General features: G+C 37.9%; 1 protein-coding gene across 1 annotated transcript in view; it reads left to right on the top strand.

The window, feature by feature from the left end:
* The window catches only part of Aimp1 (aminoacyl tRNA synthetase complex interacting multifunctional protein 1), a 45,836-nt gene that overhangs the window by 18,627 nt on the left and 10,289 nt on the right, over positions 1 to 16,920 (top strand). The window contains exon 6 of the mRNA XM_047566533.1: positions 16,346 to 16,514. Coding sequence (XP_047422489.1) covers positions 16,346 to 16,514 — 169 coding nt within the window. The remainder of the gene's footprint in view (positions 1 to 16,345; positions 16,515 to 16,920) is intronic.

Raw genomic sequence — 16,920 nt, 5'->3', positions numbered from 1 at the left:
GGTTCCACAATCTGGCTATGGTGAATTGAGCAACAGTGAACATTGATGTGGCTATATCTCTGTAGTATGCTGATTTTAAGTCCTTTGGGTATAGGCCAAGGAGTGGGATAGCTGGGTCAAATGGTGGTTCCATTCCAAGCTTTCTGAGGAATCTCCACACTGCTTTCCAGAGTGGCTGCACTAATTTGCAACCCCACCAGCAATGTATGAGTGTTCCTTTTTCACCACATCCTCGCCAACACCTATTGTTGCTTGTGTTTTTGATAATCGCCATTCTAATTGGGGTGAGATGAAATCTTAGGGTAGTTTTGATTTGCATTTCCCTTATTACTAGGGATGTTGAACATTTTTTCATATATCTGTTGATTACTTGTAGATCTTCTTCTGTGAAGTGTCTGTTCATTTCCTTAGCCCATTTGTTGATTGGATTATTTGTATTCTTCGTGTAGAGTTTTTTGAGTTCTTTATAGATTCTGGAAATTAGCGCTCTATCTGAGGTATGGTTGGCAAAGATATTCTCCCACTCTGTAGGCTCTCTCTTCACATTGCTGATAGTTTCCTTTGCTTAGAGAAAGCTTTTTAGTTTGAATCTATCCCAGTTGTTGATTCTTGCTTTTATTTCTTCTGCTATGGGAGTCCTGTTAAGGAAGTCTGATCCTAAGCCAACAAGTTGAAGATTTGGACCTACTTTTTCTTCTATAAGATGCAGGGTCTCTGGTCTGATTCCGAGGTCCTTGATCCATTTTGAGTTGAGTTTTGTGTAGGGTGAGAGATAGGGGTTTAATTTCATTCTATTGCATATGGTTTTCCAGTTTTCCCAGCACCATTTGTTGAAGAGGCTATCTTTTCTCCATTGCATGTTTTTGGCCCCTTTGTCTAGTATGAGAAAATTGTATTTCTTTGGGTTTGTGTCCATGTCCTCTATTCTGTACCATTGATCTACCTGTCTATTTTGGTACCAATACCATGCCGTTTTTGTTACTATTGCTTTGTAGTAGAGTTGAAGATCTGGTATTGCACTACCCCCTGCTTCGCTCTTGCTACTGAGGATTGCTTTAGCTATTCTAGGTTTTTTATTCTTCCAGATGAATTTCATAATTGCTTGCTCTATTTCTGCAAGGTACATCATTGGGATTTTAATTGGAATTGCATTGAATCTGTATAGCACTTTAGGTAGTATAGCCATTTTGACAATATTAATTCTGCCTATCCAGGAACATGGGAGATCTTTCCATCTTCTAAGATTTTCTTTAATTTCTTTCTTTAGTGTTCTGTAGTTCTCATTGTAAAAGTCTTTCACCTCTTTTGTGAGATTGATTCCCAGGTATTTTATTTTTTTCGAGGCTATTGTGAATGGGGTAGTTTTCCTAATTTCTCTTTCTGAAGATTCATCACTTATGTATAAAAATGCATTGGATTTATGAGCATTGATCTTGTAACCTGCTACTTTACTGAATTCACTTATGAGTTCTAAAAGTTTTCTGGTGGAATTTCCAGGTTCCTCTAAATATATAATCATGTCATCAGCAAACAGGGATAGTTTGAGTTCTTCTTTTCCTATTCGTATCCCTTTAATTTCTTTGGTTTGTCTAATTGCTCTGGCTAGAGTCTCAAGGACGATGTTGAATAGAAGTGGTGAAAGAGGGCATCCTGCCTTGTTCCAGTTTTTAGGGGGAACGCTTTCAGTTTTTCACCATTTAGAATGATACTGGCCATGGGCTTAGCGTAGATGGCCTTTATAATGTTAAGGAATGTTCCCACTACCCCAATTTTTTCTAGTGTTTTGAGCATGAAGGGATGCTGTATTTTATCGAATGCTTTTTCTGCATCTATTGAAATAATCATGTGATTCTTAATTTTAAGTCTGTTGATATGGTGAATGACATTTATTGATTTCCGAATGTTGAACCAACCTTGCATCCCTGGGATAAAACCCACTTGATCGTGGTGCACTATCTTTTTAATATATATTTGTATGCGATTTGCTAAAATTTTGTTGAGAATTTTTGCGTTGATGTTCATTAGAGATATTTGTCTGAAATTCTTTCCTTGATGTGTCTCTGTCTAGTTTAGGTATCAGGGTGATATGGGCTTCATAGAACGAGTTTGGGAGGGTTCCCTCCTCTTCTATTTCATGGAATACTTTGAGGAGTATTGGAATGAGGTCTTCTTTAAAGGTTTTGTAGAACTCGGCTGAGAACCCATCTGGTCCTGGACTTTTCTTTGTTGGTAGGCTTTTGATGACCTCTTCTATTTCATTGCTTGAAATTGGTTTTTTTAAGTTGTGTAGTCCTCCTCCTTCAGTTTAGGTAATTCATATGTCTCTAGAAATTTGTTGATGTCTTCGAGGTTTTCTATTTTGTTGGAGTATAGATTTTCAAAGTAGCTTCTAATTATGTTTTGTATTTCACTCGTGTCTGTTGTGATGTTTCCTTGTTCATTCCGAATTTTAGTAATTTGAGTTTTCTCCCTCTTTCTCTTTGTTAGTGTGGCTAAGGGTTTATCAATTTTATTTATTTTTTCAAAGAACCAACTATTTATTTTGTTAATTTTTCCAATTGTTTCTTTTGTTTCAATTTCGTTGATTTCGGCTCTGATTTTAACTATTTCCTGTCTTCTACTACTTTTGGTATTGGTCTGCCCTTCTTTTTCTAGCGCTTTGAGCTGTAGTGTTAAGTCGTTTATTTGTTGATTTCTACTTCTTTTTTTGAATGCGCCCCATGAAATAAATCTTCCTCTAAGTACTGCTTTCATAGTGTCCCAGAGATTTTGATATGATGTGTCTTTGTTCTTGTTTACTTCTAAGAATTTTTTTATTTCCCTCCTGATGTCTTCTGTTATCGATTCATCGTATAATAGTGTATTATTTAATCTCCAGGTATTGGAGAAATTTCTGTTTTTTATTCTGTCATTTATTTCTAATTTCAATCCATTATGTTCTGATAGAGTACAAGGTAGTATCTCTATCTTCTTGTATTTGCTAACAGTAGCTTTGTGGCATAAAATATTTTAGAGAAGGATCCATGTGTTGCTGAGAAGAAAGTGTATTCGTTCTTTGTTGTATGATATATTCTATATATGTCCGTTAAGTCTAAATTGTTGATTGTGTTGTTGAGATCTATAATTTCTTTATTCAATTTTTGTTTGGACGATCTATCCAGTGGTGAGAGAGGTGTGTTAAAATCGCCTAGTATTATTGTGTTGTGGTCTATTTGATTTCTGGAATTGAGAAGGATTTGTTTGACGTACGTGGATGAGCCAATGTTCGGGGCATAGATATTTATGATTGTTATGTCTTGCTGATTTATGCTTCCCTTAAGCAGCATGTAATGTCCTTCTTTATCCCTTCTGACTAGTTTTGGTTTGAAGTCCACATTATCTGACATGAGGATGGATACTCCAGCTTTTTCGCTGTGTCCGTGTGCATGGTATGTTTTTCCCCATCCTTTCACCTTTAGTCTATGGGTATCTCTTTCTGTGAGATGAGTCTCTTGCAGGCAGCATATTGTTGGATTTTTTTCTTTTTAATCCAATCTGCCAGTCTATGTCTTTTGATTGATGAGTTCAGGCCATTAACTTTCAGGGTTATTATTGTGATATGATTTGTATTCCCAGTCATTTGACTCATATTTGTTTTTGACATGATTTGGTTTCTCCTTTATTTGGCTATTCCTTTAGGCTAGCGCCTCCTGTTGCTGATTTGCATCGTTGTTTTTCATCTCTTCCTCATGGAATATTTTGCTAAGAATGTTCTGTAATGCTGGCTTTCTTTTTGTAAATTCCTTTAGCTTTGGTTTATCATGGAAGGATCTTATTTCATCATCAAATTTGAAGGTAAGTTTTGCTGGGTATAAGATTCTTGGTTGGCATCCGTTTTCTTTCAGGGCTTGGTATATGTTGTTCCAGGCCCTTCTAGCTTTTAAGGTCTGGATTGAAAAATCTGCTGATATTCTTATTGGTTTCCCTCTGAATGTAATTTGATTCTTTTCTCCTGCGGCCTTTAAAATTCTCTCTTTATTTTGTATGTTAGGTATTTTCATAATAATGTGCCTTGGTGTGAGTCTGTTGTAATTTTGTATGTTTGGAGTTCTATAAGCCTCTTGTACTTGGTTTTCCATTTCATTCTTCAGATTTGGGAAATTTTCTGATATTATTTCATTGAATAGATTGTTCATTCCTTTGGTTTGTTTCTCTAAGCCTTCCTCAATCCCAATAATTCTTAAATTTGGCCTTTTCATGATATCCCATAATTCTTGTAGATTCTGTTCATGATTTCTTACCGTCTTCTCTGTTTGGTCAACTTTGTTTTCAAGATTAAATAATTTGTCTTCAATGTCTGAGGTTCTGTCTTCCAGGTGTTCTATCCTATTGGTTATGCTTTCTATGGAGTTTTTAACTTGGTTTATTGTTTCCTTCATTTCAAGTATTTCAGTTTGTTTTTTTTTTCAGTATCTCTAACTCTTTATTGAAATGATCTCTTGCTTCCCGTATTTGGTCTTTTAACTGTTGATTGGTGCAATCATTTAATGCCTGCATTTGCTCTTTCATCTCCTCCTTCAATGCCTGCCTTTGCTCTTTCATCTCCTCCTTCAGTGCCTGCATTTGCTCTTTCATCTTCTCATTTGCTTCCCTGATTGTTTTAATTATGTACATTCTGAACTCCCTTTCTGACATTTCTTCTGCTGTGTTGTCATTGGGTTTTATTGATGTAGTATCTAGGTTTGTTTGGGACATTTTCTTCCCTTGTTTTCTCATATTGGTCAGCTGTCAGTGGGGCCCTGAGATATTGCAGATTTCCTCTATTGGCTTATAGTGTCCCGGTAGATTTCCAGTGTATCGCCTCCCCGCCTTCAGTAGCCTGATGTCTTGGAAGAATTTGATAATGCAGTGCATCCGAAGAAAGCTACCCCTAGCCCCCTACTGGTTCCAGGGTTTGAAGCTGGCTCTGTGCGGGAAGGCTCTCACTGGGGGCCTGCACCGTGCAGCTGGCCGTGTGGGAGGAGCCCACCGCCGGAGTGAGGAAGGCTACTTGGGGAAGACTCTAGCTGCCCTTCCCTGCTCTAATAAGCCACCCCTATCTGTGCCTGCTGCCCAGGCCACGTTTCGCCCAGTGGGGGAGACTCTCCCCGTGACTCTATTTTTGTCCAAGTCTCTCAACGCCTCCCCTTCTTGAGTCCTGGTTTCTGGAGCGACTGGAGATGCAGTCACCCTCTAGGCTGCCATCTTGGATAACCCCGTGGAAAGAGCCTGTGGCCGGAGTGGGCAGAGCCGCTGAAGAGGTCTCTGCTGCCCTGCCCTGATCCCAGAGGCTGCTTGCGGATCGTAGCTCTCCGTTGGCTCAGGGACTTGTTGCTGGCTCTATGTAGAAAGGCTCTCACGGGGCGGTCTGTTCCGAGAAGCTAGCCTTGAAAGGCACCTCCCACCGCAGGGGTCCAGGCTGCTTGGGTAAGTCTCTGGCTGCCCTGTCCTGGTCCCTGAAGCTGCTTGCGTGCCAGAGTACGCCGCGCTGGCTCCGGGACTTGGAGCTTGTTCTGGTCAGAAAGGCTCTCACTAGGGGACCTGCTCCGAGAACCTGGAGAAGCTGGCTGTGTGGGTGGGGCACACCGCCGGAGTGGGCAGGGCCGCCTGTGGAAGACTCTAGGTGCCCTGCCCTGCTCCGATAAGCCACCTCTATCTGGGCCTGCCACCCAGGCCGAGCTTTATCCAGTGGGCAGACTCACCCATGGCTCTATTTCAGTCTGAGTCTCTCAATGCCTCCCCTTCTTAACTCCTGGTTTCTGGAGCGACTGAGGGTGCAGTCACCCTCTAGGCCGCCATCTTGGATTGCCCCGTGGAAAGAGCCGGTCTGCTGCACTTTTAATAGAATCATTCTTGCTCTATTGTGGAGATGGGGGAATAGAATTAAGGAGGTAGTGAGGACATTTCTCTTACCTATGAATGAAAAGATAGATTTGGCACATGTGTGTGCTTTTTTCCCTTTCTAACGTTTATCATGTGTAAGACCAAGATCTTTTTATAACTACAAAGTTAGATCCCTAAGAAGTTCTATAGAGAAAGACTGATCTTGAGCTTGATCACTTTGGAAAAACTCATAAACTCATTTGGGCTCCTTTTTTTTTTTTTTTTTTGTGCATGTGTGTGGTGCTGGGGATCAAACCCAGGGCCTCATGCACACTAGCCAAGTGTTGTACCACTGAGGTATATGCCCAGTCCTTCATCTTTTCTATTCTCATAAATTGTGGACTATCTCTATACTCCTAGAAGCTATGATTCACCATCATAAGCAAAGCTATGTAAACATCTAAGTCATCAAGACACTAATAAAAAACATTTTATAAATCAGTGTCACTCAGCCCCCAAAACTGAATACTCAAGTTTTGTAGGTTGTGTTTTTCTAAAGTAAAAGTCCACACCTATCATCAACTCCTTAAAGGTTTGCATTAGCTAAACCACTTGATATTGTTACACATATTTTCTTTTTTCTAACCCTTGTTATAATGTGACATTTTCAAATTATTTGAAGTGTTTGAAAAGGAGTATTGTTCACGAGGACCCCTCTTAAAAATAGTTATTTTGAATTCAAATCTTGGGCCCATTTTTTTTTAGTCATAGAATTTGGAAGTAAATTTGCATATAACGTTTTTTATGTGCGTGTGTGTGGTTTATACTTACACAGAAAATACATCTTTTCTTTTTTTCCAGCCGCAATAGTCTTCTTGTATCTTTTACTTTAAACCTTTGAAATAATTTAAAGAACTGCATTTCTTATTTTTGCTGGTTAAGGAAAAAATTAAGACACTTCAATTTTTGAAAATTAAAGAAATTTGTATTCATGTCTTTAACAATTATAGAAGTAACCCTAATTATTAATTGCATAAATCTCTTATTGTTGAAATGATTCACCTTTTTTATTAAAACTTTTTTTTATTATTTTTACAGACTGCATTTTGATTCATTGTACACAAATGGGGTACAACTTTTCATTTCTAAGTTTGTATACAATGTAGATTCACACCTTTCATGTAATCACACATATACTTAGGGTAATACTGTCTGTTTCATTCTAGTATCTTTCTGACCCCCACCCCCTTCCTCCCCATTTTCCTTTATGCCATCCAAAGTTCCTTCATTCTTCTCTTCCCGGCAGTCACCCAACCTTGTTATATATCATCATCCACTTATCAGAGAAAACATCCAGCCTTTGGTTTTTTGGGCTTGGCCTATTTCACTTAGCATAATTTTCTCCAGCTTCATCCATTTAGCAGCAAATGCCACAATTTTATTCTTCTTTACGACTCAGTAATATTCCATTGTGTATGTATACCACAGTTTCTTTATCCATTCATCAATTGAAGGGCATCTCAGTTGGTTCCACAACCTAGCTACTGAGAATTTAGCTGCTATGAACGTTGATGTGGCTGCATCACTGTAGTATGCTGATTTGAAGTCCTTTGGGTATAACCTGAGGAGTGGGATAGCTGGGTCAAATGGTGATTCCATTCCAGGTTTTCTGAGGAATCTCCATACTCCTTTCCTGAGTGGCTTCACAAATTTGCAACTCCACCAGCAATGTATGAGTGTGCCTTTTCCCCACATCCACGCCAACACTTATTATTGTTTGTGTTATTGATAATAGCCATTCTAATTGAAATTAGATGAAATCTTAGGTTGGTTTTAGTTTGCATCTGTCTAATTACTAGGGATGATGAGCACTTTTTCATATATTTGTTGATCACCTGTATATCTTCTGTGAAGTGTCTGCCCAGTTCCTTAGCCCACTTATTGATTGGGGTTCTTTGTATTTTTGATGTAAAGTTTTTTAAGTTCTTTATGAACTTTGGAGATTAGTGCTCTGTCTGAGGTGTGTGTGGAAAAGATATTCTCCCACTCTGTAGGCTCTCTTTTCACATTATCGATTGTTTCCTTTGCTTGGAAAAACTTTTTAGTTTGAATCTATACCATTTATTCTTGTATTTATTTCTTGCACTATGGGGGTCTTGTTAAGGAAGTCTGGTCCTAAGCCAACGTGATGGAGATTTGGGCCTACTCTTTCTTCTATTTGGTGAAGGGTCTCAGGTCTAATTCATAGATCCTTGATCCATTTTGCATTGAGTTTTGTACAGGGTGAGAGATAGGAGTTTAATTTCATTTTACTGCAAATGAATTTCCAGTTTTGTCAGCACCATTTGTTGAAGAGGCTATCTTTTCTCCATTGTAAGTTTTTGGCTCCTTAGTCTCGTATGAGATAACTGAACTTATGTGGGTATGTCTGTGTCTTCTATCCTGTATCCTGTATTGATCTACCTGTCTGTTTTGGTGCCAATACCATGCTGTTTTTGTTACTACTGCTCTATAGTAGAGTTTAAGGTCTGGTATTGTGATACCTCCTGCATCACTCTTCCTGCCCAGGATTGCTTTGGCTATTCTGTGTCTTTTGTTCTTCCAGATGAATTTCATGATAGCTTTCTCTATTTCTATGAGAAATGTCATTGGAATTTTAATTGGAATTGCATTAAATCTGTGTAGCACCTTTGGAAATATGGACATTTTGATAATATTAATTCTGCCTACCCAAGAACATGGGAGATCTTTCCTTCTTCCACGGTCTTTTTCAAATTTCTTTCTTTAATGTTCTGTAGTTTTCATTGTAGAGATATTTCACCTCTTTTGTTAGATTGATTCCCAAGTATTTTATTTTTTTGAGGCTATTTTGAACAGTTTTTTTTCTCATTTCTCTTTCAGATGTTTCATTGCTTATGAATATAAATGCTTTAGATTTACATGTATTGATTTTATATCCTGCTATTTTGCTGAATTCATTGATGAGGTCTAGAAGTTTTCTGGTGGAGTTTTTTGGATCCTCTAAATATAGAATCATTTCATCAGCAAATATTGATGACTTGAGTTCTTCTTTTCCTATTCGTATCCCTTTAATTTCTTTGGTCTGTCTAATTGCTCTGGCTGGAATTTGAAGGACGATGTTGGATAGTAGTGGTGAAAGAGGGCATCCCTGTTTTGTTCCAGTTTTTAAAGGGAATACTTTCAGTTTTTCTCCATTAAGAATGATGTTGGCCGTGGGCTTAGCATAAATAACCTTTACAATCTTTAGGTATGTTCTGCTATCTCTATTTTTTCTAGTGTTTTGAGCGTGAAGGGGTGTTGTGTTTTGTCCAATGCTTTCTCTGCATCAATTGAAATAATCCTATGATTCTTAACCTTAAGACTATAGATGTGATGAATTACATTTATTGATATCCAGCTGTTGAGCCAACCTTGCATCCCTGGAATGAACCCCACTTGATCATGGTGCACTATCTTCTTAATACGTTTTTATATGTGGTTTGCCAGAATTTTGTTAAGGATTTTTGCATCTATATTCATTAGAGATATTGGTCTAAAATTTTCTTTCCTTGATGTGTCTTTGTCTGGTTTGCATATTAGGGTGATTCTAACTTCATAGAATGAGTTTGGAAGGGTTCCCTCCTTTTCTATTTCCTGAAATACTTGGAGGAGTTTTGGAATGAGTTCTTCTTTGAAGGTCTTGTAGAACTCGGCTGAGAATCTGTGTGGTTCTGGGCTTTTCTTGTTTGGTAGACGTTTGATGACTTCTTCCTTTGTATTGCTTTAAATTGATCTGTTTAAATTGTATATGTCCTCCTGGTTCAGTTTGGGATGATCATATGTCTAGAAATTTGTCAATGTTTTTGATATTTTCTATTTTGTTGGAGTATAGATTTTCAAAGTAACTTCTCTTTATGTCATATATTTCAGTGGTATCTGTTGTGGTATTTCCTTTTTCATCACGAATTTTAGTAATTTGTTTTCTCTCTCCTTTGTTAGTGTGGCTAAGGGTTTTTCTATTTTGTTTACTTTTTCAAAGAACTAACTTTTGTCAGTTTTTTTGAATTGTTTCTTTTGTTTCAATTCCATTGATTTCAGCTCTGTTATTAATTATTTCCTGTTTTCTACTACTTTTGGTGTTGTTCTATTTTTCTTTTTCTAGGACTTTGAGATGTAATGTTAGGTCATTTTGTTGTTGACTTTTTATTCTTTTCCTGAATGTGCTCCATGCAATGAATTTTCCTCTTAGTACTGCTTTCATAGTGTCCCAGAGATTTTGATATGTTGTATCATCGTTCTCATTTACCTCTAACAGTTTTTTTTATCTCCTCCCTGATGTTTTCTATTATCCATGCTTCATTCAGTAGCATGTTATTTAGTCTCCAGGTATTGGAGTGATTTCTTTTTTTTGTCATTGATTTCTAATTTCATTCCATTATGATCTGATAGAATACAAGGTAGTATCTCTATTTTCCATTTACTAAGGGCGGTTTTGGGCATGACATATGGTCTGTTTTAGAGAAGGATCCATGTGCTGCTCAGAAGAAAGTCTATTCACTCATTGATGGATGGAATATTCTATATATGTCTGTTAATTCTAAGTTATTGATTGTGTTATTGAGTTCCATGGTTTCTTTGTTTAGTTTGTGTTTGGAAAATCTATCCAGTGATGACAGCAGAGTGTTAAAGTCACGCAGAATTATTGTGTTGTGGTCTATTTGATTCCTGGAATTGAGAAGGATTTGTTTGATGTACATGGATGCACCGTTGTTTGGGGCATAAATATTTATTATCGTTATGTCTTCCTGATTTATGGTTCCCTTAAGCCGTATGAAATGTCCTTCTTTATCCCTTCTGACTAACTTTGACTTGAAGTCCACTTTATTTGAAATAAGGATGGAAACCCCCGCTTTTTACTGAATTCGTGTGCGTGGTAGGTTTTTTCCCATCCTTTCACCTTTAGTCAGTGGATGTCATTTTCTATGAGATGAGTCTCTTGAAGGCAGCATATTGTTGGGTCATTCTTTTTAATGCATTCTGCGAGTCTATGTCTTTTGATTGATGAGTTTAGGCCATTAACATTCAGGGTTATTATTGAGATATGATTTGGGCTTATTTTTGATTTTTAACTTGACTTGGTTTCTCCTTTGATTGATTTTTCCTTTAAAGTAGTTCCTGCCTTTGCTAACCTACATTGTTGTTTTTCCTTTCCTCCCCGTGGAATATTTTGCTGAGAATGTTCTGTAGCGCAGGCTTTCTATTTGTGAATTCTTTTAACTTTTGTTTATCATGGAAGAATTTTATTTTGTCTTCAAGTCTGAAGGTTAGTTTTGCTGGGTATAGAATTCTTGGTTGGCAACCATGTTCTGTCAGAGCTTGAAATATGTTGTTCCAGGCCCTTCTAGCTTTTAGAGTCTGGGTTGAGAAGTCTGCTGCTATTCGTATTGGTTTCCCCCTATATGTAATCTGATGCTTTTCTCTTGTGGCCTTCAAAATCCTATCTTTATTTTGAATATTAGGCATTTTCATTATAATGTGCTTTGGTGTGGATCTGTTGTGATTTTGAGTATTTGGTGTTCTGTAAGCCTCTTGTATTTGATTTTCCATTTCATTCTTCAGATTTGGGAAATTTTCTGATATTATTTCATTGAATAGGTTGTTCATTCCTTTGGTTTGTATCTCTGTGCCTTCCTCAATCCCAATAATTCTTAAATTTGGTCTTTTCATGATGTCCCATAATTCTTGCAGGTTTTGTTCATGATTTCTTACCATCTTCTCTGTGTGGTAAACTTTATTTTCACCAAGACTGAATGTTTTGTCTTCACTGTCTGAGGTTCTGTCTTCCTGGTGATCTAGTCTGTTGATGATGCTTTCTCTGAGTTTTTTATTTGGTTTATTTTTTTCTTCATTTCAAGGATTTGTTTTTTTGTTTTTTGTTTTTTTGTTTTTTGTTTTTTGTTTTTTTTGCGATTCTCTCTCTTTGTTGAAATGATCTTTTGCTTCCTGCAGTTGCTCTTTCACTGCTTATTGGAGTGATCATTCATTGCCTGCATTTGCTCTCATATCTCATCCTTTGCTTCATGAATCATTTTAATTATGTATATTCTAAACTCCTTTTCTGACATTTCTTCTACCATGCTGACACTGCATTCTATTAATATAGAATCTAGGTTTGTTTGGATCATTTTCTCCCCTTGTTTTCTTTCATGTTGTTCATTTATCTTCCCCTCTAGCTGTGCAGATCTGGGGTATTGCAGTTTTCCCCCTATAGGCTTACAGTGACTCTATAGGTTTCCAGTACCTCTTCTTTAAGGGGAAGATAAATAGTAGCAGCGCCCAGTACAGACAATATGCAGCCCTAACTAAATAGTCCCTATGAAGATGTTAACAATATTGTCATAATAAACAGAATGAGTTCAATTATTATCTACAGAATAACAAATAGATTTGCAATATAGTCTGCAGTTTCTAATGGAGGACAAAGAGGATGGGGAGGGGTGTAGGCTGTAACTGTTAATGGGATAAGAAAAGAGTATATTGAAGTTCTAGATCATAGAAAGTGTGAAAGTATAATCAAAAGATGTTGTTTGTTAGCATGAGAAAAGGGAGAAAGAGACTCTGAGGAAACAGGTAAACAAAAGGAAAATAGAACAAGAAAAGTAAAGCAATAAAAACTTAAAATTTTTCAAGAGGGAGAAAAAAGAAAAAGAAAAGTCTATACTGTAACAGTCATAGTATTCAAACCTCCCAGTCTTCAGTAGCCTGATGCATGAGAGGTACCTTACAATTAGCTTCCAGTTTCCAGCAGGCATTTCAGGATGGGATTTGCCCCACCTAAAGATGGGAGTTACCGTTTCCGGGATAATCCAAGATGGCTGCTCTGGCTTCCAAATGTGTTGGCAAATAGGGAGATGCAGCTCGGGAGGTATAAATGTGGTCGACTGGGGATCCTGGAGGCAGGGTGTGGTTGGTTGGTTAGGGGTCCTGGAGGTGGGTTGTTTTCAGTCTGGTCGAGGGGCCTTGGAGACAGGGAGTTGTCAGTCAGTGTGGGGATCCTGGTAGCGGGGCTCAGTAAATCTGGCTGGGAGTCCTATAGTTCCTGGCTGTTGTCTCAAAATGGGGGCAGCCACGTATAAACCAAACCTGGAGGTACTGTGACAGTGGACTTCCAGGAAACAGCAAGCAGATAGCAATCCACTGGCCATCTGCAGTCAGTCTGCTGGCTACTGGCAGACAATCGGCAGGTGGACCTTGGGCAGTGGGTGATGGATAGGTGAAAGGCAGGGGATGGGCAGGCAAGAGGCAGGCAAATGGCAGTTGATAGGTGCCAGTCAGTGAGCAATCTGCACTCAAGAAGTAGTCGATATGCTGGCAGACTGCAGGTGATCGCAGTGGACAAGTGGGTAAACGGGATCGATAAACAGCAAAGACTGCCTCACTGAGAAACAGATATCCTCTACTTGAAACCCGGATTATGGAGCGATAAGGAACGCAGCCTCCCTCTAGTCCACCATCTTGGATCCGTCCTCATTTTTCTTTAAGTAGCAAAGTATAGTATTGGAAATGACCAAGTGTTTAGGGAACAAAATGTGCATGTGTAACTGGGTACTTTTATTTTAGTGCTAATGCTAAGATAAATGCTTTGCATGTATGTTTTGATTTTTTTTAATTGAAAATCATTATTTATTTGACATAATTTCTGAATTAATATAATGAAATGATAATAACTTGTATATACACTAATTTCAACAAAACATTTTCACTTAATCCACCATCTTAATCCACAAGTTTCAGAACAATTTCCAATCTTTTCACCAAAAACTTTTATCTTTGAAAGACTGCCTCAAACTTAGTTTATTTAGGTTTTTAATGAAGAAACCTAAAGCTGCCAGTCAGAGCTTCTAACTAGCATGAGATGACCAGGTTAAACCCTTGTTAGTAAAAATAACTTAAGTTTTGACCTATACGTTCCAGCCAAGGGGATCTGCTGGCCTTGCGCTGGTCATCACAGGTCATAGGTCCACAGCCATATTTCATCCTCACAGTACACAAACAAAATGAGTAATATGTTTATACAAAGTGAGTACAAAGTATCATATAAAATACATGTTTCTGTACATTCAAGGGGAGTAATGCCTAAGTTTCATGAGTATACAATGGAGCAAGAGGCACAGAAACAGATACCATTTGCTAACCCACAAGAAAGTAGAAGGAATGAAGTGTCTTGTGCCCTGAAATGCAGTGGAGGCTTTGTCGACCAGGTGGCATCCAGGCCAGACCAGGAATATGAATGGATATCAAGGTGCAGTCTGTAAAGGACAAAATGAACCAAGATACAACCACAGACCCACTGACTGTTCAGAAGATAGTGGAGTGTTTGTACTGGCTGAAGGAATGTAATCTAAGAGATGCATAAAACAGGAACGAAAACAACCTCCAACAAGAGGGCAAAATACCTTTCCCACAAAGTATATGAATGTTCTTTATGGAGGTGAAGTAGTTGAAGATCACTCTGTGGGTCACCCTCCACTTCAAGCCCCTAGTCCCTTGGAATCAAATCCACGAGCAAGAATCTTCCTTCGCGTCAACTGCTTTTTCTCCAAAAAGTAAAATAAAAACACAAGCAAACAAGAGAAATCTCAGAAGAAAAAGAATAAGACCAAGCTTTGACCCCTCATACTTGTCTTGTGTCCCAGCTATCACATGAGGGAGATAGGGTCTGTTTTGTTACTCTTCAAGGCATCTGGCAAATCATACTCCTAATACAGCTCCCCTCAAAACAGTAAACAGCACACAAAACATAAACTCACCCAAATAAAAAGGAGCGTTAACTTAAGTATCTACTGTAATATTACTACATTAGCCTAGCATATTTTAACCCCTTTTCCAACCCACTTACAAAATATCAGCACTCTGTACTGCTGTGGAAGCATTACAAACCTTGCATTAGATTCGCCTTCTTGATAGTTTAAAGTCTTGAGATAGCAAATTTACATATTTTTTCCTACTACCAAGGATGAGTAGTTATCATAAAAAGCCTAAAACTGGGCTGGGCTCAGTGGTAGAGCACTTGCCTAGCATGTGTGAGGCGCTGGGTTCAATTTTCAGCATCACATATAAATAAATAAAATAAAGGTCCATTAACAACTAAAAAAAATTTTTAAATAAAAGGCCTAAAGCCAAACTCTTACTCCCCTGATTCTCAGAGTATTGTAATTTCCCCCCCTCAGATCATAACAAACCCAAAAAAAACTACATACGGTCATACAAAAATTTAAAAATTATTAAAAACAAACAAGAAACCAAGAAAGAATCTGTCATCAAACTAATAGTCTAAACTTTGCTACAGACAAAACAAACAAACAGAAACAAAAGCTCACTTTCATTTACCAAGATCTAGGCATTTTATAAAGTAAAATAATTGACATCTCATAAAAATTGGGGGAAATTTTTAGGTGGAAACAAAATTAACACCAGCTCATTCTTCAGCAAATAGTTCTTCTAAAATGCCGTGTCCACACAGAAAGTGGTTTGGCAAACTGTCTGTAGGAGGCTACTTTGTAGGCCACACCCCTCTCAGGTCTGCTTCAGAGTTGCAAGGATATTGGCAGATGCCTTGTCTAGATAGGCCAAGGAACCCTGAAGGACTTTGGCTTGCTTTTTGTACTGCACATTGATGCCCTCTAGCACTTCATGCCAATGCCTCAACTTTGTCAAGTGCTTCTGTACCAGCGCATCTTTCCATTGCAGTTCATTCCTTAGTTCTGAGACATTATCTTTGATAACTTGCTCTGGTTTCTGGACAGACAACTGCAATCTTTTTTGTAGAAAAAATATTATCCAAAAACTTCTGAATACACTGATCAACACCAGTTAAAATTTCTTCCTGATTATTATTGACATAATCCCGGCTCACCAGAGAAGCAAAGCAAGCCTTGAATGACTATGCTGACTTGTCCACCAAGGTGCTGCTAGAAGTGCTAGAAGTCATCCCCAGTTCCCCACCACCCCCACCCCAAGCCCCCACCCATCCCCAAAACTGCCCAGAGAACTCATACCAACCAGTGGAACCACAATGTTTGGGATTGCATGTTATGATTTAATCCTGTGACAACTCTTTAAATTCAGTGTTAATTCTCTACTTTTTCAAAGAAACAGGAAGAGCAAGTTTATACATTTCTAATACTAATAAATGGCAGCCAAAATTCAAACCAAATCTGCTTTACTATTCATTTATTCATTTGATAAATATTCAAAAGATCTCTGCTTTTTTTCACCCATAATACATTATTAGTTGGAGGATTTTTCTGTTTTTTTTTTTAATTGTCCATCTTTATGCAAGGCTTCCTAATAACAATAAAAGATTTTAGACACACAGAGGCAAAGAAAGATACAGCCACAAAAGTAGGGTGTTTGATATTTAATAGGTTTACCTTATTGTATTCTAGGTGTGGTCATTCTTCATTTATGTACATCTTTTATCACTAATTTGTGTTTCACACAGATGCAAAATCGGATGGTCATTTTACTTTGTAACCTAAAACCTGCAAAGATGAGAGGAGTACTATCTCAAGCAATGGTGATGTGTGCTAGTTCACCAGAGAAAGTTGAAATTTTGGCTCCTCCTACTGGATCTGTTCCGGGAGACAGGATTACTTTTGATGCTTTCCCTGGTAAGTATTTCTGATTGTTTAAATAGTTTGGGAATTAGTTTTCAAAGTGATGTTTATAATATTTGGAGTTAATATCAGTTCCTTGTATGAATCATGAGGCTTTGAATTAAATGATCATTATTAAATGTAACCGAGTGTTTGAGGCTGACTCAAGAAGACTCATTGAGCATAACCATGTAACCCTCCTTTTCACAAACATGCACATCACATAAAACACTAGATACGGATTTCATCCTAGGTAAACCCTAATATTAATGCCTGTGTAGCAAAAGAGTATGAGAAATAGATAACAAATTAATATCCTGCCAAAGCATTTAAGCTATAGTCTGCCTTAGACACAACACAAAAATACAAAGAGATGGAAAGTTCAGGCATGCAGGAAAGATGACTACCTCTCAAAATCCAT

This window comes from Sciurus carolinensis, chromosome 10 (assembly GCF_902686445.1).
Source record: "Sciurus carolinensis chromosome 10, mSciCar1.2, whole genome shotgun sequence".
In the NCBI taxonomy this organism is placed as follows: domain Eukaryota; kingdom Metazoa; phylum Chordata; class Mammalia; order Rodentia; family Sciuridae; genus Sciurus; species Sciurus carolinensis.
This window is presented reverse-complemented; position numbering and strand designations above follow the sequence as displayed.